Below are 23,772 nucleotides of genomic sequence, written 5' to 3' on the forward strand. Positions count from 1 at the left end.
GTTCATATGTGATGACGAAGTAGTTGACGATGATTTGTTATGAGTCATGACCATGATGCATATATGTTTGAAAACCCGATATAGTTGTGAATCTGTGACCTTATAGTTTTGTTGATGCATGACAATATTATGATAGGCAGGTTGATGTCTTGAATGATGATTGAAGAGGCTTTCCATTCAGAGGGAGAAACTCCATGAGACCCCAACACCTATTACTATTTGCAGTAAATAAATAGAAGACTCTTGATTATTGAAGCAAGGTTTCTTGACATGAATAGATGATCATCTGATGTTGTTAGTTTTTGACAAGTTTTGATCTCAGTTGAGAGGGTTTCTCCTAGTCCAAGCCCTAGCCGTTGGGAGAAAGGCTTAAGGGTGCGGCTACAGGCCTCCCAGCCACATGGAAGAAGTCCTATGGGTGCGGCTGAGCCTACAGGATAAAAAAAATCTAAAACCTTATGCATGAAACCAGGAGCGCATGTTAGAAAGTTCTAGGGACAAAAAATGAATAGTAAGATCTACATAATGTTTGACTTGTTGCAGGGGTCTGAATGAAGGTTGTTTAATAGCAAGACCTCTCTAGAAAATGTGAAGTGACCTACCTTTTGGAATCCACTCTTACTTGTGTTGAAAACACTGAATTCTAGAATAGAATCTTGGGGAGAATTTCAATGATTACTGTGTTATGCAAAAATCTTTATGTTGCAGAGAAATGTGAATGTCTTAACTCATCGTGTGTTTGTAGGGGTCTATAGTATGCATATCAGTATGATTAGTTGTCTTGATTTGATCATTGGAGCTCGTATGTGGTAATTTATATTCAGGTTATTATAGATATTTCACAATGAATGGATGGCAGAAACTTATATGACTTGTCCTTGGTATATGCATTCACATTTAGTGGCAGAAATTATTCATATTATGATCATGTGGATGACTTGATGAAGTTTGGCTTGATTTTGCTTGATAAATGACAATTGTTGACAGGACAAATAGATAAGGTCGTAACCTAATACTTGAGTCTGAGCTCTACTTATTAAAGAGTTTAACAATAATATTGGCAGACACTTTCATGATGTTAGTTTTGGTTTGGCATTTAAGGCTTGATAAGCAGACTTGGTTGATTTGATCGCATAAGTATTGACTTGTTTGAAGCTTGGTATATTGGTTTGGTCAGTGTTATGTTTGCAGAAAGGCATTGTATGGTTTGAAACAAGCTCCCCAAACCTGGTATGTCTGCATTAACATCTACCTGGCGAAGCTTGGAAGTCGTGTCAGTCTGAACCTCTACTTCAAAGTGGTCCAAGGTATGCCTTTGATTTTGGTTTTATATGTTGACGATCTATTCTTGACAGGTAATGAGCCTTTGATGATCAATGTAAGAGGGAGTTGGCCTCAGAGTTCGAGACGAAGGATCTTGGCATGATGCATTACTTTCTGGGATTAGAAGTTTGGAAAAGGAAAATATGATATGAAGTTAGTGGAAAGATGTTAAGATTAGGTATGTTCTATGCTAGAGCAATTTATTTAAATTTTCACAGTTAGCAATCACATCAGCATTACGATAAACTGCAGATAGAACATAAATATAATATGCAGAAGACAAGCCAAGACAAGAGGACACAAGATATGGCGCAAGCCAGGGACAAACCCCACAATGTGTGGGGAAACCCTTTGATCAAATCTTCTTTTATCTTCAAAGTTCAGCAGAGAAAGAGAGAGAGAGAGAGTACAGTTACAACAGAAGTCAACACTTTGACTTGTCTAGATCTAAGCATAGATCATCTTCTATAACGATGAGATCAGTTGAAGACATTCTGCTTCAACTGATCCTCCAAGGTGACTCCTTCACCTATCATCATTCTTCATCTCGTCCATTTGCAGCACCTGACCGTGTAGCACCATCATGTTGTATCATCATGCTGCTCATGATCACTGTGCTGTCCACACATCATGTTGTCCATGACCTCATATAACATGTTGCCCATGTGTTGTGCTGCTGCATGATTCTATCATGCTGCCCATTCATTATGTAGTGTTGCTTCCAGAAATTATTGAGTTGTTCTCAATCATCATGGATCTGCACCTCAATGACTGTAATGTTGCTCTCATTATATAGCATCACATTGCTACCCCAAAACAACAAGAATGACAGATCTGGTCTTTTCATTGTAATATACTCCTTGTGGAGATTCATATCTTCTTTGCTGTCTGTGCATCATCACGCGGCAACACTATAATACTATCATCAGCCTTAGCTGCTTGCTATGGCTTGCAGCCTAGCAAAGCATCTAGGCTATAGATGTAGTCTCAAACTACACAATCAAGTTGTCATCTACAGTAATGTGAAAGCTGTGCATGTATATATTGACTGCGTGTATATATATATTACCTGAGTGACTTCGAGTTGCTGAGTGACTGCGTGCATATATATATTCATTGAGCTGCATATCCACCTATATATTACAGCGTTCCATATATTACAGCGTTATATATTACAACGTACCATATATTACAGCGTACCATATATTACAGCGTTCCATACCACTCATCCACCTATATCCACCTATATATTACAGCGTACCATATATTCCAGCGTTCCATTCCAGTCAGATTATGCAGCGTACCATATATTACAGCGTTCCATTCCAGTAAGATTATATGGCGTATCATATATTACAGCGTTCCATTCCAGTAAGATTATACAGCATACCATATATTACAGCGTTCCATTCCAGTCAGATTATACAGCGTATCATATATTACAGCGTTCCATTCCAGTAAGATTATACAGCGTATCAATCATGAACAGCATAATATGTCCAGCGTATAACATGAACCATGAACAGCGTTAAGATTGTACTGCGGTGCTTTTATATGACAACGAAACAGATACGTTGGATGCCTTGTGGAATGACTGTCTCCATAACCTATTAGCGTATGACTTGTCTCCATGACCAGCGTTTTACCATGACTGCGATGTACTGCGGCTAGGGCATTTTCATAAGGCCAACATATCACTCTTGGTGTATCACTCCTTCTCCAAAAACCCAAGACATGGAGAGGAGGAGATCACTCAAGAATATATATTTTAAATGACATAAAATCCTCATCTATTTATACTAAAAATGCAGAGGTTGAATAGACACGTCGGCTGGGCTTCTAGAGCCTACATAAGAGCTGGTCGGCTTGACTATAATTACATAAACAAAATAAATTCATATCTCCATAAATACTTATCGGAATCGGATGATCTTTGGATCAATCCTACACCTCTCGACGAGAGGGATCCAATAAAAATATCAGCTGCCATAAATAAGCTGACCCACATGGAGTTTGGCCCTAGTTGCCAATTTAACACTCCCTCTCAACTAGGGAGAACTCCATCCGCTGATCCATGTGTACGACTGTACTATCTCTGCCATCAGTGCCCTGCACTGTTCTGCCCAACTCTGCTCAGCCCTGCTGGCTCTGCTCTACTCAGCTCAGCTCTGCTAGCTTTGCTCTGCTGGCTCTGCTCTGCTCATCTCCGCTGAACTATGAAGAAGAAGAATTGATCGAGAATGAGTCATATCAATCTCCACTGACCTGAAGTCAGTCTCAGAGTGCATACCACTAGTCTCAGACCAGTCTCAACTGACCCGAAGTCAGCTTCATAGTAAGTACCACTCCTACCACTGGTCGCAGACCAGTATCGCAGTCTCAGAGAGTGTACCACTGGTCCCAGACCAGTCTCAACCGACCCGAAGTCAGCGTCATAGTATGTACCACTCTCACTGGTCCCAGACCAGTAATGCACTGACACGAAGTCAGTTTCGGAGTATGTACCACTGGTCCCAGACCAGTCTCAGCCGACCCGAAGTCAGCGTCATAGCATGTACAACTCCTACCACTGGTCCCAGACCAGTATCATTGATCCCAGATCAATGGAGGACATCCTAGCGTAGGGAGTACGGTAGATACACCGATGCGTCCATCGGTATTACTATGGTCCCTAACTTCATTTCCCTGCTCATTGATCAGATGAGAGGTACTTCCCATGAGTCCCAGACTGCATGGGTAGGAAGCCTCGACAGGAAAACTTAATCAATCCTGTCCTCACAGGAGAACACATCAATCCTGCTACAATCGCCATGGAGAACACATCAATCCAGGCTGCCATGGAGAACACATCAATCCAGGCCTCACAGGAGAACACATCAATCCTGCTACAATTGCCATGGAGAACACATCAATCCAGGCCTCACAGGAGAACACATCAATCCTGCTACAATTGCCATGGAGAACACATCAATCCAGGCCTCACAGGAGAACACATCAATCCTGCTACACAAGAGAACGAATCATCTTGTCCCACAAGAGAGCGAATCATCTTGTTTCAGTGCGCACAACCAGGGGAGGGTGAGTCACCCTGTGGTCGTATGTTGCTCCAATAGAACTGCAAGCCCCTCAAAGCTCCTAGAGCTCAATGTATGCAGCATGCAGGACCCTTTTACAAAGGTCTCTCGACGACTCCAAGTCGTTCCGGAAAATCACAAATTTGATCTTTCCTCAGGGCTCTGTCCTGTACATCTCAGTGTGATGGAGCCTCCTTGATCATCGACTTACCATATCCCAGATAAGGCAGTAATTGATGTCTATCTGCTGGAGCAATTGTCAAATACGGGATTCCTCAATAATCGAATCCCATCTCTGGTTGTCACAGAGATTCACAGTGGTATTCATCATGTGTACAAACAGCTCACTGAAGAGCTTCAGCAGCCAGACTGCCTCACAGAAGGCCATACTATCAGTAGTGTATTCTGCCTTGGTGGTGCTCAGAGTCACCGACTTCTGCTTCCTGCTCATCCAGGATATCAAGGCAGATTCCAAACAGCACTGAGAAGTGCTCTAGTGATCCTCCATACTTCCTGCCCACTCATCATTTGAATAATCATGTGGTTTCATATTTCCGGCAGTGTATCTTAATTCATGAGAGATTGTGCCCTGAAGATATCTTAGAAGATTCTTGGCACCAATCTAGTGAGGCTCAACCAAATATGAGCTCACCATGCTAACTGCAACACAGATGTCTGGACGGAGGTTCTCCAAGAACATCAACGCGAATGAGTTTATGAAACTCAGAGGCTGGTCCGACATTATTACCATATAACTTCTGAAAGTTAAGATCCTCGAGGCAGTTACAAGCTTGCATCTTATCTTCCCACATTCAGAATCCAACTCCCTCTGTCTCCTATAAATGAGAGGGTCTGCACCTGTCAGACATAGGTGCCGGTACGAGAGCTTTATCATCCACAACCTTCGAGTAATGGTTTGGATCGGTTTCACTCCTAGTGAATCTCAGCTGCATTAGACAGCTATCAATCCTCTCATATTATGCCTGAGGTGTTTTTCTTCAAGCCATAGAGGGCTTTCTTCCGCCTATATACATGAGATTCCTTGATCATGATTCTCAAACTCCTCGGGTTGTTCCAAACCTATGAACCTGCTGCATGAGGGGAATGGTACCCTTATAATATTTTCCTTTGGTACATTTCAGACATGTACCTTCATGCTTCCTTTTGAATTCAAGCATCCTAGTCACCATTTGACTCACAGACCTCTAGAGCTGAGTCAATGGACATGGTCCCCAGTGGACTTCCTGCAACTTGATACAACCCTGAACTCAAAAACATCTTTAAAAAATCTATTTTCAAACACGTACCTTTCCATCGATAAGTGCCACCTTGTAACCTTTGACTTCCATTTCCGAGATGGACATCAGGTTCAATCAGGTACATAAAAGAGATTTTGGGGTTCCTTACTTTCGTGGAAGAGTCGACCATTGTCTTTGATGACCCGCATCTCTATCATTCGGGCACTTCTTCGCATAAGGGCCGAACTCATAACCGAGACATCTACCTTTCCTTCCTACCCTTAGATTTGAACTTCCCAATGAAGTGATGCCATCAGAAGTTTTGTTGCGCCATTCTAATAACATTCTCTGCTTCAACTTCACCCTAGGTGAATTATGAGGAACCCATTGATCCTTTTGTCTTGTCCCAACTGTCTTCGGTGATTGCTTTTTCACTCCTGCTTGGGCATTGTCTTCACCTCAGCTCCAATACCATGTTAAGATTAGGTATGTTCTATGCTAGAGCAATTTATTTGAATTTTCACAGTTAGCAATCACATCAGCATTACGATAAACTGCAGATAGAACATAAATATAATATGCAGAAGACAAGCCAAGACAAGAGGACACAAGATATGGCGCAAGCCAGGGACAAACCCCACAATGTGTGGGGAAACCCTTTGATCAAATCTTCTTTTATCTTCAAAGTTCAGCAGAGAAAGAGAGAGAGAGAGAGTACAGTTACAACAGAAGTCAACACTTTGACTTGTCTAGATCTAAGCATAGATCATCTTCTATAACGATGAGATCAGTTGAAGACATTCTGCTTCAACTGATCCTCCAAGGTGACTCCTTCACCTATCATCATTCTTCATCTCGTCCATTTGCAGCACCTAACCGTGTAGCACCATCATGTTGTATCATCATGCTGCTCATGATCACTGTGCTGTCCACACATCATGTTGTCCATGACCTCATATAACATGCTGCCCATGTGTTGTGCTGCTGCATGATTCTATCATGCTGCCCATTCATTATGTAGTGTTGCTTCCAGAAATTATTGAGTTGTTCTCAATCATCATGGATCTGCACCTCAATGACTGTAATGTTGCTCTCATTATACAGCATCACATTGCTACCCCAAAACAACAAGAATGACAGATCTGGTCTTTTCATCCTTGTGGAGATTCATATCTTCTTTGCTGTCTGTGCATCATCACGCGGCAATACTATCATCAGCCTTAGCTGCTTGCTATGGCTTGCAGCCTAGCAAAGCATCTAGGCTATAGATGTAGTCTCAAACTACACAATCAAGTTGTCATCTGCAGTTATGTGAAAGCTGTGCATGTATATATTGACTGCGTGTATATATATTACCTGAGTGACTTCGAGTTGCTAAGTGACTGCGTGCATATATATATTCATTGAGCTGCATATCCACCTATATATTACAGCGTTCCATATATTACATCGTTATATATTACAACGTACCATATATTACAGCGTACCATATATTACAGCGTTCCATACCACTCATCCACCTATATCCACCTATATATTACAGCGTACCATATATTACAGCGTTCCATTCCAGTCAGATTATGCAGCGTACCATATATTACAGCGTTCCATTCCAGTAAGATTATATGGCGTATCATATATTACAGCGTTCCATTCCAGTAAGATTATACAGCATACCATATATTACAGCGTTCCATTCCAGTCAGATTATACAGCGTATCATATATTACAGCGTTCCATTCCAGTAAGATTATACAGCGTATCAATCATGAACAGCATAATATGTCCAGCGTATAACATGAACCATGAACAGCGTTAAGATTGTACTGCGGTGCTTTTATATGACAACGAAACAGATACGTTGGATGCCTTGTGGAATGACTGTCTCCATAACCTATTAGTGTATGACTTGTCTCCATGACCAGCGTTTTACCATGATTGCGATGTACTGCGGCTAGGGCATTTTCATAAGGCCAACATATCACTCTTGGTGTATCACTCCTTCTCCAAAAACCCAAGACGTGGAGAGGAGGAGATCACTCAAGAATATATATTTTAAATGACATAAAATCCTCATCTATTTATACTAAAAATGCAGAGGTTGAATAGACACGTCGGCTGGGCTTCTAGAGCCTACATAAGAGCTGGTCGGCTTGACTATAATTACATAAACAAAATAAATTCATATCTCCATAAATACTTATCGGAATCGGATGATCTTTGGATCAATCTTACACCTCTCGACGAGAGGGATCCAATAAAAATATCAGCTGCCATAAATAAGCTGACCCACATGGAGTTTGGCCCTAGTTGCCAATTTAACAAAAGATTTGGAAAGACGGAATGCAAATCCTTGGGCACCCCGAGGGGAGTGAATTTCAAGAAATTTTGTAGAGATGTTGAATCTGAGTACCAACAGTTGATTGAGTCATTAATGTTCCGTGTGAACACCCATATAGATATATGCTTTGCAGTGAACACCTTGAGCCAATTCATGTCTGAGCCAAATTAGGCTGTCGTCGAGCACATTTTGAAATATTTGCATGGGACGATCAATCTTCGTCTGAGATATTTTGTTGGAGATGTACGACTGCATGGAAGCATTGATGTTGACTCCGTTAGAAACGTTATTAATAAGAAGAGCACATCTAGGTGTTGTTTTAGCTTGGGATTTGCCATGATATCTTGAATGAGCAGGAACTAGAAGTTTGTAGCTTTAAGCATGGTTGAGGTTGAGTACATTGTTGCTAGCATGGTTATTTGCAAGGCAGTTTGGTTAAGGAAGCTCCCTCAAGAGTTGTTTGAGCAGGTTCTGGATACGAAAGTGATATATTGTGACAAAAAGAGTGGGATCTGATTGGCAAAGAATCCCATATATAGTTGGGATAGAGATATCTTCATAGATTGAGACAGTGTTGCTGTATGAGACAAGCTTAGGCTTGTGGTTGTTGCCTTCGTGAGAGGGAGGATGAATAAGGTATTGTTTTTATGATATGTATTTGTTCTAACATAATATTTGATTTGATGTCTTGCATGAACTGGAAAACAAAGGATTGTTTCTCTTGGTAATGTATGAGGCAGTGTCACTGAAATCTTCAGTGAATTGTTTGTGCCGATACCAGATATGAGCACATCGATATGTTTTTGATCTACAGAGAGAAGCATGGATTGATGGATGTGACCCTCCTAAGTAAGGGTCTCGGTTGATCGAGGACATTGAGCTAGCTCTTCCCCCTATCTGAGCTCCTAGGGTGGGGAATGGAGTTGGTGGGCTACTGGGGATGAAAGACGTATAGAGATCTGGGATCTCCCCTAGTCATAATATGCCCCAGTTAGCATCCTTCCCACTTTGTGGGATAACCTCTCCATCTAGCCAATGAGATAAGGGACTTGGGATAGAGTGTGATCCCTACCCCTTGCAGTAGGTGGATGTTAAAATTGGCAACTAGGGCTAAACTCCACATGGATCATCTTATTTATGACAGTTGATATTTTTCTTGGATTCCTCTCTCCAAGAGGATTGATCTAAAGATCATCCGATTCTGACATGTACAAATGAGGTTATGAATTTATTTTGATTATGGTCAAATTGTCAAAGTCGGCGAGCAAACTTATCTAGGCTGAGAAGCCCAACAGTCACATCTCTTCATCCTCAACGTTGCATATAAATAGAAGGTGACTTAGCCTCATTTGGACACACTCATCTTCACACTTCTCTCTCTCTCTCATCATTGATTAGGTACGGATTTTTGGGCTTCTCTCTCTCCACACGAGAGGCCGAAATTTCAAGAGAGCAAAGTTTCAAGAGAGCGAAATTTCAGGGGAGCGAAATTTTAGGAGCCCGAAATTTCAAGAGCGAAATTTCAGGAGGCAAAAATTTCAAGAGAGCGAATTTCTGGACAGTTTGACCAAGCGTTGGCCAGCATGCGTTGACCTCCTTTGACTTCGCCTTTGTGAGGGTTATCTCTGTTTGAGTAGGCAACATTTCTAGGCACAAAAATCGAGGCTAAACGTTGATTGTTGACCAGCACTGACAGTAGCTAGGGCTGACCGCAGGTGGGTTGTTTAACCAGACTTTGACTGCGCTGAATTTGATTGTTTTGAGGGTTGTTTTATCTTGTTGTTTGGAGGCCGAAGTTGACTGAAGTTGACCGATTTGCTGAGGGTCAAATCTGCCCTGTTGACCAGCGTTGACTTTTCTGGTTAGGGCTCTTTTGCTGCTGTTATAAATTATCAGATTTGTAAATTGTACTATCTCTCTCTGTTGAACTATTGAAGACTAAAAAAAGATTTGATCAAGGGTTTCCCCACATTGGGGTTTGTCCCTGGCTGGTGCCACATCTTGTGTCCTCTTGTCTTGGCTTGTCTTCTACTGTTTATGTTTATGTTCTATCTGCATTTTACTATCATGTTGATGTGATTGCTAATCTGAATATTGATACTGGGCTAATAAAGAAATTGAAGTAAAATTGCTCTAAAGCATAGAACATACCATTGTTGCCTAAAATTAACAGTGGATCTCGCCCAAGTTGGTGGATGCAAGTGTTTTACCATTTAACTCTCAAGGGTCAAGATGGGAAGATTAGGGACAATAGGGTAGAGTGTGATCCTTACCTCTGGTATGTTGATCTCACCTATTGTCAGGGGTTTTGGGATAGAGTGTGATCCCTACATATTGGGGTAGGTCTGATCTTGCCCATTGTTTTTGGATATAGGGTGGTATCTTGATGCTCCCTTATATGAGATGACTTTGGGGTGAGTGTATCCCATAGGACCTCCCCCACTGTCATAGACATGAGGTGAGAGTGTCCCATAGGACCTTCCTCATTGTCAGTGGATTATGGGTTGAGTTGGAACTCCCTGATGATGATTTTCCCAGGTAGTAGCAATGGGCTACCCACTGGCAGTGATTCCGTGTGGTAGCAGTGGTTCCTCGATGGATAGAGGGTAGTAACTTGGGCTCCCCTCCGACGTCAAATTATTCTTTTAGATTCAAGAGTGTTCAACATATGGGCAAAGACAAGCAGAGATAAGCAGGGACAAACAGAAATGAGCATAGAAGAGTTGAGACGACATTTGTTGACGAGATATTTGTTATGGGACATATGTTGCAGTCGGTAATTTCTCTCTAGCTGAGAGGGAGTGTTAATTTGGCAGCTCAAGGACAAATTTCCTCCATTGGATAATCTTCCTCATTAAGGAAGAACCCTTCTAGCCCTTGGAACAATTCAATTTGCTCGAGGAAAAATGTATTTTTAATATGGAAACCCACATGTGCTCAAAATGATAGGTCGGCCCAAAAGAAAAATTGGACGCCCTTGGATGGTTGTAAATACAAGTCAAGTGAACCTTCTTTGGTAGTAATCAATCATTCTTCTTTCTTTGGTTTGGCTCGCATAAGTCTGAAGTCAGTTCGCGGGAAATTGGTTCGCATAGATCTGAAATTGCAGGGTTTGAGCTCGCACATTCGGATTAGGGTTTTTGGTTTGCAACCGCAGGGTTGCCACAGGACATTTTCAGCTGCAATCGCACGCACGCAAGCCTCTGAGTGCGGCAGGAACGTTTCAGCTGCAGGTATATCTCTCTCTCCATGCAGCTGGGACCTCGGGTTTCATTTTACAGTTGTCTGCAAATTCCAACAATTGACTACAGGTTTCGATAGTTGACCGCAGATGTTGATAGTTGACCGCAAGCTTCTGAATCATGGTTTTTATTAGTATTATTGTTGGGTTAATATTTGGGATATGATTTGGTTAATTTTGTTGGATAGTCTTGTAAATGAAGAAATGGATTATTGTACTCTCTCTTTGCTAAACATTTTATGACAATCTAATATGAAGAAGAATTTGAAAGGGCTTTCCCCTTGTGGGGTTTTGCCCTGGTCTCCGACCAATCCTGGTGTTTCTATGTGTGAATGTTTTTCTTCTATTGTTCCTTTATGTTTCGTTGCTTTGTTGATGATATTGTTCTTTCTACATAATTGCATATGATATAATGATGTTATAATGTTGTGGGGTGAATTCAATGTGTAAATGATGAAATGCAATTATCTAAAGCGGAGAACAATATAGACCTAAGAAAAATTAGCAAAATGTTCTTCCATTCTCTTGTGGTTTTCACCTGAACCCTTTTCATGACCATCAATGGTCATTTCTTTCTCCTTCTCCAAGCTTACCAAGCTTCTCTCCTTTGGACATGGTCTGTTGGTATCACGGCTCTCTCCTCTAAAACCTCTCGAGCCTCCTCTGTTCTTTTGGTTGTTGCGCTCTGCTCACCTTCCTTGAGAACTTCTATTTTCTTCACTTCTCTTGAGGACTTTCTTTGTCCTCTTCTCTTTCTAACCTTAGCTAGAACTTCTCTGTTGCAAGGGTTCTTTGCCACAGCTCTCTTCCTCCTGTTACTACTTGCAATTATCAGCTTCTTCACAAGGTTAAATAAAACCATAAGACTTGCCAGGTCTCCTCAACACTGAGATCTTCACAATCTTCTGCATTCTTTGCTTCAAAGTGTTTGGATTGTCAATACTCTAGTTCTACTTCTTGCATGGTTGGAATCTCTTCAATCTTCTCCAAATCCTCTACTCTACTCTAGGTCCCTTACCTGTAATTCTCTCAATCTTCTTTGCCACTAAACTCTCTATTGCCTCACCAATTTTCCTTGGTTCTTTGACTTGCTCTCTCCTCCACGAGCAATCTCTTCAAATTTTTTCGTTGGCTGCAATTCTTCTGTTATGAACATAAATTATGTAAAAATAGATAATAAATAATAATCATAATAATATAAATATAATGATAAATAATAAGTAAATTAACTAATGGTTAGTTAGTTAATAATGAAAAGGCAGGTCTTAGAGACATGCTTGTTCGTGAAAGGGTACTCACCTAGCTATATATACAGGACCCTCATTCTCATTTGTACTCATCCTACATCAATTCTTTATATAATATACAATTTACACTTTCTATCCTACGACGGATGTCTTTGTTTAAGAAGTATTTTAATATTTCCGTTGCGTATACGACTAGTGGTCGTTACATTGGTATCAGGGTTGTTCGATCCTCTGTTCGCTCAATTGCTACACAGAGTTGTGTTCTCCGATCCAGGTCTTTGACCATCAAATTCATCAACATTGTTGTCATTGAAGCATTTCGCTACAAGAATTCAGAGTTTCTCCATTTCGCTATCAAGCATTTGGCCATTCAATAATAATAATAATAATATATATATATAGATATACATATATATATATATATATATATATATATATATATATGGAGAGAAAATAAAAAGTCAAAAAAAGATTTAAAAAAAATATATAGAAAAAAAATCAAATTCAAAAAAAAAAAAGAAAAAGAAAAATATTATAAAGAAAATATATATTAAAAAGACACTTTTAAAGGAGGCTTGAAGTACAAAGTCCAAAGGAACTTTAAATATATACCTAAAGTCATCTCGACAAAACAAAATGGGATCAATCATTGAAAATAAATGATGGAGCTCAAATCTAAAATGACGAAGGAAGAAAGGTTTTCCTATAATGGTCTTTCAGTTACAGATCACGAAGTAATTACACTAAAAGGAAGTATCCAAGGAAGAGAAGTTAATGTTGCCATTAGCCCAAGCAACGATAAAAATTATATCAACATCAACTTGGAAAATCAACTATTAATTCTAGAGCTAAACATTGGCGTAAAGAAAAATATTTTTGACCAAAAAGAGTAAAAAATTAGTGATCTACAAGTGACAATAGGTCATTATGAGTACATATCTCAATTTCGTGTTGTAAGGACGGATAAAAACACTGACATCATACTTGGTCAACCCTGGTTTAAGGATTTGGGTACATTCATGTTAAACATAGAGAAACAAGTTTTGACGTTTCCTTATAAAGGGAAGATGGTCACATTTCGAGACATAACAAGTAAATCAAAATCAATAACATCTTCATTAGAAGACTTTAAGGATATCTCATACCTGTTGTTTCAAGATAACAAAAAAACTATATCAAAAAAGAAAAAAGAGCTTAAAGAAGTCATCTGCAGCAAAGACAGAAATTTCGCACCTCGGAGATCACCAAGAAAAGTTACTCGAACAAGTCAAGAAAGTTAAAGCATCAATGAAGGAACTCAAGGAGCATTTATTAGAACAAGAAGAAAAAAATTTACATTTAAAGAGCCTTAACCAAACATTAGTAGAACAAATCAAGTGTTTAAAAGAGAAGAAGCGTGAAGGCCAAAATAAAGTTGACTCAAAGAATAAGGAACGCTTACACCTCAAAAATCATAATCAAAATCTGCTAAAACAGATTAAAAAAACTTAAGGACGAAAAGAGCCATTGACGAATAGGTTCAAAGAACTTGTCGCAAAGGAAGCATCAGAATCTCCAGATGTAGTAGTCCAAACTGAAAAAACAAGATCAAGACCACTAAACTCACAGTTCAGGCAAATCCAAATCGTACTCAGAGGTTGCCATTCAAACGACGAACACTCCAGATGAGGATTCAGTAATCAATTCAACAACAACAATGCTTCAAATAAGTCAGGAAAACAACACAAACAACATAAGGGAAAATCAAATCACTAGAATTCCTTATCGACATCCGAATCATGAGAGTAGACAACTCAATCAAGCTACGTATTTAGAATAGAAACAACAACCTGATGTTCTGAAGAATACTAATGTCAGTGCAATCCATTCATGTGATAACAATTCATCACAAGTTTCCAGTCACTGCAAGATTCGACAGAAGATTAATTTAGGATGGTCTAATCCCTTCTTAGTGCGACAATTTTGTTTGTCATTTAGAGGATCATATCAACTCATATCGACAAGGATGATTGTTCTGAGACGATAAAGACACTCATAGCAGGAAAAGAGATCAAGTCCTTTCATCAACAAGCTTTGAGAACAAAGCTTTTTGAAGGAGAAGGCAATGTTATGAACATAAATTATGTAAAAATAGATAATAAATAATAATCATAATAATATAATTATAATAATAAATAATAAGTAAATTAACTAATGTTTAGTTAGTTGATAATGAAAAGGCATGTCTTAGAGACATGCCTGTTCGTGAAAGGGTACTTACCTGGCTATATATACAGGACCCTCATTCTCATTTGTACTCATCCTACATCAATTCTTTATATAATACAATTTACACTTACTATCATACGATGGATGTCTTTGTTTACGAAGTATTTTAATATTTCCGCTGCGTATACGACTAGTGGTCGTTACATCTTCCATAACACAATACTTTATTTACTTTCTTCAATCCCAAATAGCATTGTTGCACTTTGATAACACTTCACGCAACCAACATAGTAGGTTCTTCCTTATGCCCGATATTTCTTCAGCTAGCTCCTCGATCACAGCGCTTGGTCGGCTATGTGATCAAGGTCGATCCCCGAACTACTATCTCCTCACTTCTCTATGTGAGCTCTTGACTCTGGAGTCTGCATAGGTGCTCGATCTTGCTTTCCAATGTTGTAGGCAATGTGTAATAGTGCTTTATGCACTTAAGGCCGAATCCCCAAAATTCTTGATAATGCACACATTCTGCACTTACCCCAAAATTTTGACCTAAGGCTTGTCCTCAAGGTGCATGGCATTGCTCACCCACACCCAAGTGACCTTGGTAATGATTGGGTGTTTCCACCCGAAGTGGGCCCTTGAATTCAATGGCCACAATTAATGGATAACAATCCACGACGTAGGTAGATTGTGGGGGCCTCCCCCTATGACATAGGCAAAGGATCGACGGGGGGTTGGGGGAATGAGATCAATGGTCACAATACGTGGACGAAATCGATGAAAACTATTGTAAAGGATCACTCCTCCACGAGAAATATCTTCATTTTTTTCGTTGGCTACAATTCTTCTATAACACTACTTAATTTAGTTTCTTCAATCCCAAAGATCATTGTTGCACTTTGATAACACTTCATGCAACCAACATAGTAGGTTCTTCCTTATGCCCGATATTTCTTCAGCTAGCTCCTCGATCACAGCACTTGGTCGGCTATGTGGTCAAGGTCGATCCCCGAACTACTACCTCCTCGCTTCTCTATGTGAGCTCTCGACTCTGCATAGGCGCTTGGTCTTGCTTTCCAAAGTTGCAGACAATGTGTAATAGTGTTTTATGCACTTAAGGCCGAATCCCCAAAATTCTTGATAATGCGCACATCCTGCACTTACCCCAAAATTTTGACCTAAGGCTTGTCCTCAAGGTGCATGGCATTGCTCACCCACACCCAAGTGACCTTGGTAATGATCGAGTGTTTCCACCCGAAGTGGGCCCTTGAATTCAATGGCCATAATTAATGGATAACAATCCATGGCGTAGGTAGACTGTGGGGGCCCTCCCCCTATGACATAGGTAAAGGATCAACACGGGGGTTGGGGGAATGAGATCAATGGTCACAATACGTGGACAAAATCAATGAAAACTATTGTAAAGGATCACTCTCTTTGATTCAAGTGAGAAGAAAGAATCCCTCCATTATTTGCCTGTGGGGTCATACTATTGGTTGTTGTAGGTGTTGTTATTGGTTGCAACTATCCGATCATGCAAGACTATAATACCATGTCTCTCTCCCGTTGTATTTGTAGCATAGAATGTGATGCATGGACGTGGTGATTAAGTGTTAAGTAGTCATGAGAAAATATATTTCAATGTTGATGTTAGAAAAAAAAAAAAAAAAATGAGGGGTTTGCAAACAACCCGTCTTAAAATTTGTGTTACAAAATGAAAACAAATGAGGGTTACGGAGGAAGTGGAAGTGAGTTTCATTTGAGGTTAAATGATACCATGTATTTAGCAGAGATAAATATTCCAATATTGATGTCAAAAAGGGGAAGTGAGGGGTACTCCTCCGGATCAACTTATAACTTGAGTTAAAAAGGCTAAAAGAATAGTCAAGTAAGGGTAGGCCGAGTGGTTAAGAAGGGACATTAACTCCCTCCTCACCCGAGTTTGATTCCCCAAAATGACATGTTAAGCATGTTGTGATGAGGCTAAAGGAATAGGCGGCCCCAGGGAGTTGACTCCGTTTGTGATCAATACAGGACAACTCCACAGTTAAGCGCGCTTGAGCCAGAGGCGATCTGGGATGGGTGACCTCCCAGGAAGTCCTGGTTACCGGGTGCAAGCCCCGGAAGTGATGATTGACGCTATGTGATTCATTTCACTAGTTTCAATCCCACTTCTTCACCCCTGTGAACATCACCCGATGCAATGAGTGCTAAGTGAACTATTCAAAAATCATGAGAAATTAGTTAGTTACGACTACCTTTCATGGAAATGGTCATACGTGAATGACTTACTTAACGCAGTTGAATCCCAAAATGATATCTAATATAATGCACTGCGTAAACCCTAATACTTCAATTCAAAAAGAGTGAAGGGATCTCTACTTGAATGGTTCATGGGGCACAATACTTGCTAAGGTTTTGCAAATGGGGTAGCAAGCTAAGTGGGCTTGATTGTGGGGACAACTCCACAGTTAAGTGCGCTTGAGCCAGAGGCGATTTGGGATGGGTGACCTCCCGGGAAGTCCTAGTTACCGGGTGCAAGCCCCGGAAGTGATGATTGACGCTATGTGATTCATTTTACTAGTTTCAATCCCACTTCTTCACCCCTGTGAGCATCACCCGATGCAATGAGTGCTAAGTGAACTATTCAAAAATCATGAGAAATTAGTCAATTACGATTACCTCTCATGGAAATGGTCATACGTGAATGGCTTACTTAACGCAGTTGAATCCCAAAATGATATCTAATACAATGCACTGCGTAAACCCTAATACTTAAAGTCATATACTTTTGAGATATTCGGCTTGCAGGCAGCTGGATATACTCTTGGTGTTAGAGTGGAAGCTAGAAGGTTTGATCCTGGCCTTGCCCAGATTACTCCAATGAGTTACGAATTCACCATGGTTTAAAAAAAAGGATAAAAAAATAAAAAATAAACGATAGCTATGTGGAAAGTGGAAGTTGCGGTTCAACATTGGTGGTAAATGATACCCACTTGTCTACCAGGTTATTTGATCCGTTTTGGGAAAACCTTTGAGATTATTTTACTTTGTGTTATCCAATCTTGGCTGTTCATCATCTTTGGGATCAATCTCTTGGACATCACAATGACTGTTGGAATTCTAACACGAAATGGAGGGGTTGTTCATCACCCTTTTTGAGACTCGGATAAAAGGACTTTTTTTCTCTCTTGGTAACGTTGGAAGTTTGGAACCAATCTCCTGGACAATGGCGATATGAAATCGAATGGTTGTATTCAGTTTTGAGGGAAAGGAAGTCTGTTCTGTCATAAGCCCGTACTGATCATGACTCTGGAAGCCAAAGCTATTGCCTAAACTTTCATCTTGCCAGGCGATGCCATGGCAGGGGAGTTTGATAGGCTGCGCAGTACTAAATCGGATCTCCCAAGAAAAGAAAGTAGCCTGGACACTTATTGTCGGAGTAGTAACAGAGGGGAATTACTGGTAACTGAGTTAGGGAATGGCGGCTAAAGAAAGGCTTTAGGGGCTGATAAAGAGCTGGTTGAAGAATCTGAGCGAGTCTTCAAAACAGGCACTAGTTGTAAGTAGCTTTTCATGGCCGAGTGGGTTTATAGGCAGTTCTTTCTCTGTTGCCTCATAGCTTAAGGAGGGGGTAGTTTCTGTACTAATTGCCTATGGCTGAGTGGTAAATTGATGTTTGTACTAGACACCAACGTCTGACTATTTTAAATGGACAGTTTTAACTGAGATATTCTTATGTCTCGGTTTAAATCTGCTATTTCGTTGTCCATACTCTGTTCGATCCACTCTGCTATTTCGTTGTCTTTTTACTCTGATTATGTATATATAGAGATAAATTGAATGCTATTCATTAAATATTTAATTAATAATTTAATAAGGATGTGGGAATGTTGCTATCGCTGTTCATCGTTATTGAGATTTATTAATATTTATATGATTTCTGTTTGTGCATTCTGAAATGAGAATATCAAATAGAGTATTTTACGAACGTAAGTATGAGTTATTGGGGAATGAAAGTATAATTGACAGAATTTTTTTGTGAATATTTATGTGCATATTATGCATAGACATCCCATTACTATTCAAATTCTGTAGCATAAGATCTCTGCTCGGGCATTTAAAACTCCTACATGTTGCAATAAGAATCTATGGTGAGCTGTGGAAAGCTCGTCTTGGGATTACAGAATAAAGTCAGATGAGTAAATGGAGTTTAGTGCCCTGTTGCTCAAGGGAAGGCAGACAGTGTATATCGATTGTTGTCAATTTAGGTCCTAAATGTTCGATAGCAAGGTGTGGATTGCCATTTCCAACATCACCCTTTCAATGACACTTTGGCTAGGGTTTCTTCGTCACAACCAATCAACCTCACCAATCCATCCTGAGGGGTGGATTGCCATTAGATCCTTAACAATCCATCTAGAGGTGTGAGTTATATACAGTAAAATGGGAATACCAACTGTCAATTGAGTTTAGCTTGGGTGGTTGGGCAGAATTCTTGTGATCCTCCCCACAGAGGCTCAAATTATTTGACATGTTGTAGCTCTGAAATAAAGTAACTATGTTGCTCTTTTAAGTGAGTCTATATTGTGGGCTGGCCATGTATTAGCAACCTCTCTCTTGCCTTTGGGGCTCCGAGAAGGCTGAGCCTATATTGTAGGCTCGCCATGTACCAACAACCTCTCTCTTTCCTTCAAGCTCAAAAGGAGGCCGAGTCAATATTGTGGGCTGACCAAGTACCAACAACCTCTCTCTTCTCTGAGGCCAAGTCTGTATTGTGGACTGGCCAAGTACCAGCAATCTCTCTCTCACCTTTGAGCTCAAAGGGAGGCCAAGTCTATATTGTGGGCTGGCTAGGTACCAACAGCCTCTCTCTGTTGCACTTTTAAGTGAGTCTATGTTGGGGTTGGCCAGGTATTAGCAACCTCTCCCTTGCCTCCGGGCTCAAAGGGAGGCCAAGTCTATATTGTGGGCTGGCCAGGTACCAGCAACCTCTCTTTTTCCTTCAGGCTCAAAAGAGGCCAAGCCTATATTGTGGGTTGGCCAAGTACCAGCAACCTCTCTCTTCTTTGAGGCCGAGTCTCTATTACGGGCTGGGCAAGTACCAGCAATCTCTCTCTTGCCTTCAGGCTTAGAGGGAGGCAGAGTCTATATTGTAGGTTGTCCAGGTACCAGCAACCTCTCTCTTGCCTTTGGGCTCAGAGAGAGGCCGAGTCTATATTGTGAGCTGGCCAAGTACCAGCAACCTCTCTATTCTCTAAGGCCGAGTCTATATTGTAGGTTGGCTAAGTACCAACAACCTCTCTCTTGCCTTAGGGCTCAGAGGGAGGCTATTTTTTTTTGCCTGGGTGGTCCCCGAGGAAAAATAAATGGGAATATTACCCCACCATGAACTATTTTGTATAAGCATGTCCAAATGACAGTCCATGCCCAAAAGTTTTACCAAGGAAATAAAAGATGGGAATATCAACCCACCATGAACTATTCTGCATAAGCATGTCCAAATGAGAGTCCAGTTTTGCATAACATATTAACGAAGAAATTAGAATCGATCTTCTGCCAAAGAGGTAGATCTAGGAAGAAGTTGCTCAAATACCAGTGATCAAGGCTAGAAAGAATCTGATCAGATAGCAGTGAACACAGTTTAGAACTAGTGTAATCAATTACCCAAAGACGTATTTACCAATACCCTTGGAGTAATCAATTACCCAAAGACGTCTTTACCAATACCCTTGGAGTAATCAATTACCCAAAGACGTCTTTACCAATACCCTTGGAGATACGGGATTCCATGAATTCAGTAAGATCAAATCTCTAGGTGAGAAACCGAGGTTTCTTTTTAACGGGGACAGCAACTACAATGAAGTAGCAGGTGCAAGAAGGGGAATAATGGAAATCCATGAGAACCGAACAAACAAGTGATCAGGAAATACCTTATTCTTTCAAAAGCCCTGCAATTTTCCTGGAGAGTCCATTGATCTTCAGCACCGGAAGCATAATAGTCGAATACCATTTTGGGCAACTTTTCCTTGGCCAAAGCTTCATATTCGGAAACGTTCACGATCTCCATCTTTTCTGAAAAACCCAACTTTTTCACTATTCAGTGCAATCCACAGATATGGCTGAGGAATCTATCAGGCGATCCAGAACTGAGTACAGAGCTAGAATTAGACTGCGGGCGATCCAGAAGTGGTAACAGAACGCAATGTATAGAATTAGTGACCATGCTGAAATACTGTAACTGGTGATAACTGGGTCCATTTCAGAATCTGAATATAAAAATTGGCTTTTAATATAACATTTTGTATTGTTGCGTGCGTCCTTCGCCTTGCAGGACTGGTTCAACTTGACGTCCAATCGCTCCGGCGAATCGCAGTGTGAAAAGTTTGAACACGTAGCGAGCAGACGTTGGTTGCCCTTTTAATATATATTTGAGATACAACGGAATCATTTTAACCTTCCATACATAAAAGAAATGAAAAGAACATTTTTGAAAAGTGTTCTTTATTTTTATTTTTTAAGAGAGAGGATCAGATTTTTAGAAAATGTTTTTATCTTATTATTTTATTCGGATAAGTGAAATGCATTTTTTTGTGGAGATGTTCTCAATTTTTTAAAAGAAAGCAAAGGATGATATTTTTTTGAAAATCTTTGTAATTTTTATTTTTTATTCAATTCCCAATGGGGTGTAATCTTCTATAGTTATTAATAAGAACAGCATTATGGACTCTTATTTGTATGTTTTTTTGGACATGGCGTGGTATAAAATGGTAATTGGGTATGGGTTCATCAATTTATGTACTATTGTTTTAAATACTTGCATGGAGCACATTTAGGGTGGCAGAATTTCATAGTGAAGCATATTGGAGGTGAGGAACCTTCCTCACCTTGTTGTCTATGGTTTCTTGGACACATCCAATTTACTTCTTCATCAAGTTGGTTTCCATCAAAAGACAACTCATCAAGTAGGTTTTCATCAAGGACAACTCATCAATTAGGTTTCCATCAAGGACAACACATAATTCATAATGCCAACAATCTCCCCCTTTGGACTTGATGGCAACCACTTTGGTGTTTTGTCACCACAACCTGTAGATACCTGTAAAACACATCAAGCCAAGAACCAAGCTTTGGAAACACCAAGTTACGCTTCCCCTTTGACATCAAGGGGAAAGGGTTGACCAATACTGAAAGAAGACTTCTCATTTGAGCACTGCAGATCTAAACACTGAATACTGACCATGCTCCCCCTAAGCACATGTTGAATTTTTTGAACGATGTACAATGAAGTACATGGCTCTATGAGTCATATGACTTTCCCTATCACCAAGGACTCAAACTTACATTAATCACCCAAACACGGTGGGTTTACATATTTGACATCATTATTACATCAACTTCCCAAGCACAGAGGGGTTACAAATTACATCATATGTCCAAAAGGACTTTACCAAAATAGTCCATACATGACTGAATTTTACAATGAGTACATCATAGGTATTTACATGACCTTTATATAAAATGATAGATATGACATTTATAACCAAGATAAACAAGACCATGATATTCATCAACAACTATCATACACCACATATGATCTGCATCATGAGCATCTGTCAGCAGCACTAAGAACAACAACATGTATATTTCCATCATCAATTCGCAAGATAAGACAATGTAGCTTCAATATCATCAACCTGTTGATAAACATCATTATGTATCAAGAAAACATAATGCCAACAATGCATTATTTGAAGCATAACAAATTATCCTCCTGAACCTGTGCCAACTATTCACTATTAGATCTGATAATATCATTTCATATATCAGTAAGAATCATTAAAGTATATTAATCAACCAGTCATCCATCAGGGTATCAATCAACTTATAAAGGCCAAAAGAACTTCTAAATAGCATCAACAGACTGTAATCATCAACCATCAAAACAGAAAAGCCAAACAATAATTGACTGAAGCATATCAGACCCTTTTCCTGAGTCTGTCCCACTATTTCTTCATCATACCAAGATATACGCAACTGTTCAGTTTAGAACTCGCGTATACACATGACTTGTCTTCATAAGATCCGTGTACAGTAAGTGAAATACTGAAATTTCACAGCTTCATCACCCCCTGAGTCTGTTCTATCTGCACATGTGCACTTCTACTACACTAGAGGCACTGTCAGTAGTATAGGTGAAAAAAAAAAAAAAAAATTATAATAATAATTAATTAATTAAAAATAATAATATTAATAATAAATAAATAAATAAAAATAATAATAATAATAATAAATAAAATAAATAAATAAATAAAACCCATGGGAATCATCATCAAGACAAAACATGTATTATTTTACACATCACTCATTTTGAGGACTTGATAATCATCTTCGATCAAGTACCTCTCACCACTTCCACAGTAACTATTAGAAGTATTCATTTAATAATAACGCACTGCAATAGGCACCATCTTCTTTTCCTCTAAGTCTGAATCTTTCTCATATCTATGAGAATTTTATTCTTCAAACACATATAATTTGTCTCGATTTCTATATCCTATTTCTATGACTTTTCTAGTTACTTAATTCATAACCTTGCATTTGGTTAATGTAAACACAATTATATTTCCCTTATCTACCATTTGACCTACACTTACAATATTCTGCTTTAGTCCTTGAACTAATAAAGCATCAGCTGCTGCTCTAGTTTTATTAATTCTGGCTTTACCTTGTCCTAATACTTTTGTTGAAACATTAGTTCCAAGAATAAGATTACCATGATGATTCTTCCTGAGATACTCTATTTTACTCTTATCTCCAGTCATGTGATGAGAACATTCACTATCTATGTACCATTCATCTTCATCTTCAAATAAGCAGAGAGAAAGACCACACCTTATCTGTTCTTCCTTGTCTTTCTTATTATCAGAAAAGTTGGTGGATCCATATTTTTCAGATCTTCTGACATTAAGGTTCTTATCTGGTTGATTACCATGTTGTCTGTAGTGATCCATAGACTTGTTCCTGCATTATTTTGTTATAAGCCCAAACTTGTTACAAGCATAACATCTTATATGTTTCATATTCCTTCTATTGCAAT

General features: G+C 39.6%; 1 protein-coding gene across 2 annotated transcripts in view; it reads right to left on the minus strand.

The window, feature by feature from the left end:
• Nucleotides 1–21,073, minus strand: part of LOC149226851 (glycolate oxidase 1-like) — a 75,007-nt gene extending 53,934 nt beyond the window's left edge. The window contains exon 1 of one of the 2 annotated variants that reach the window (XM_089377627.1): nt 20,606–21,060. In XM_089377627.1, coding sequence (XP_089233753.1) covers nt 20,606–20,742 — 137 coding nt within the window. In that variant the 5' untranslated portion in view covers nt 20,743–21,060. Of the gene's footprint in view, nt 1–20,605 lie in introns of both variants that reach the window. The other variant, XM_089377628.1, reaches the window with a different exon arrangement.
• Between the last annotated feature and the right edge of the window lie 2,699 nt (nt 21,074–23,772).

Source organism: Pinus tabuliformis, chromosome J (assembly GCF_031772625.1).
Source record: "Pinus tabuliformis cultivar Carrire ecotype Pingquan chromosome J, CPIR1, whole genome shotgun sequence".
Taxonomy (NCBI): domain Eukaryota; kingdom Viridiplantae; phylum Streptophyta; class Pinopsida; order Pinales; family Pinaceae; genus Pinus; species Pinus tabuliformis.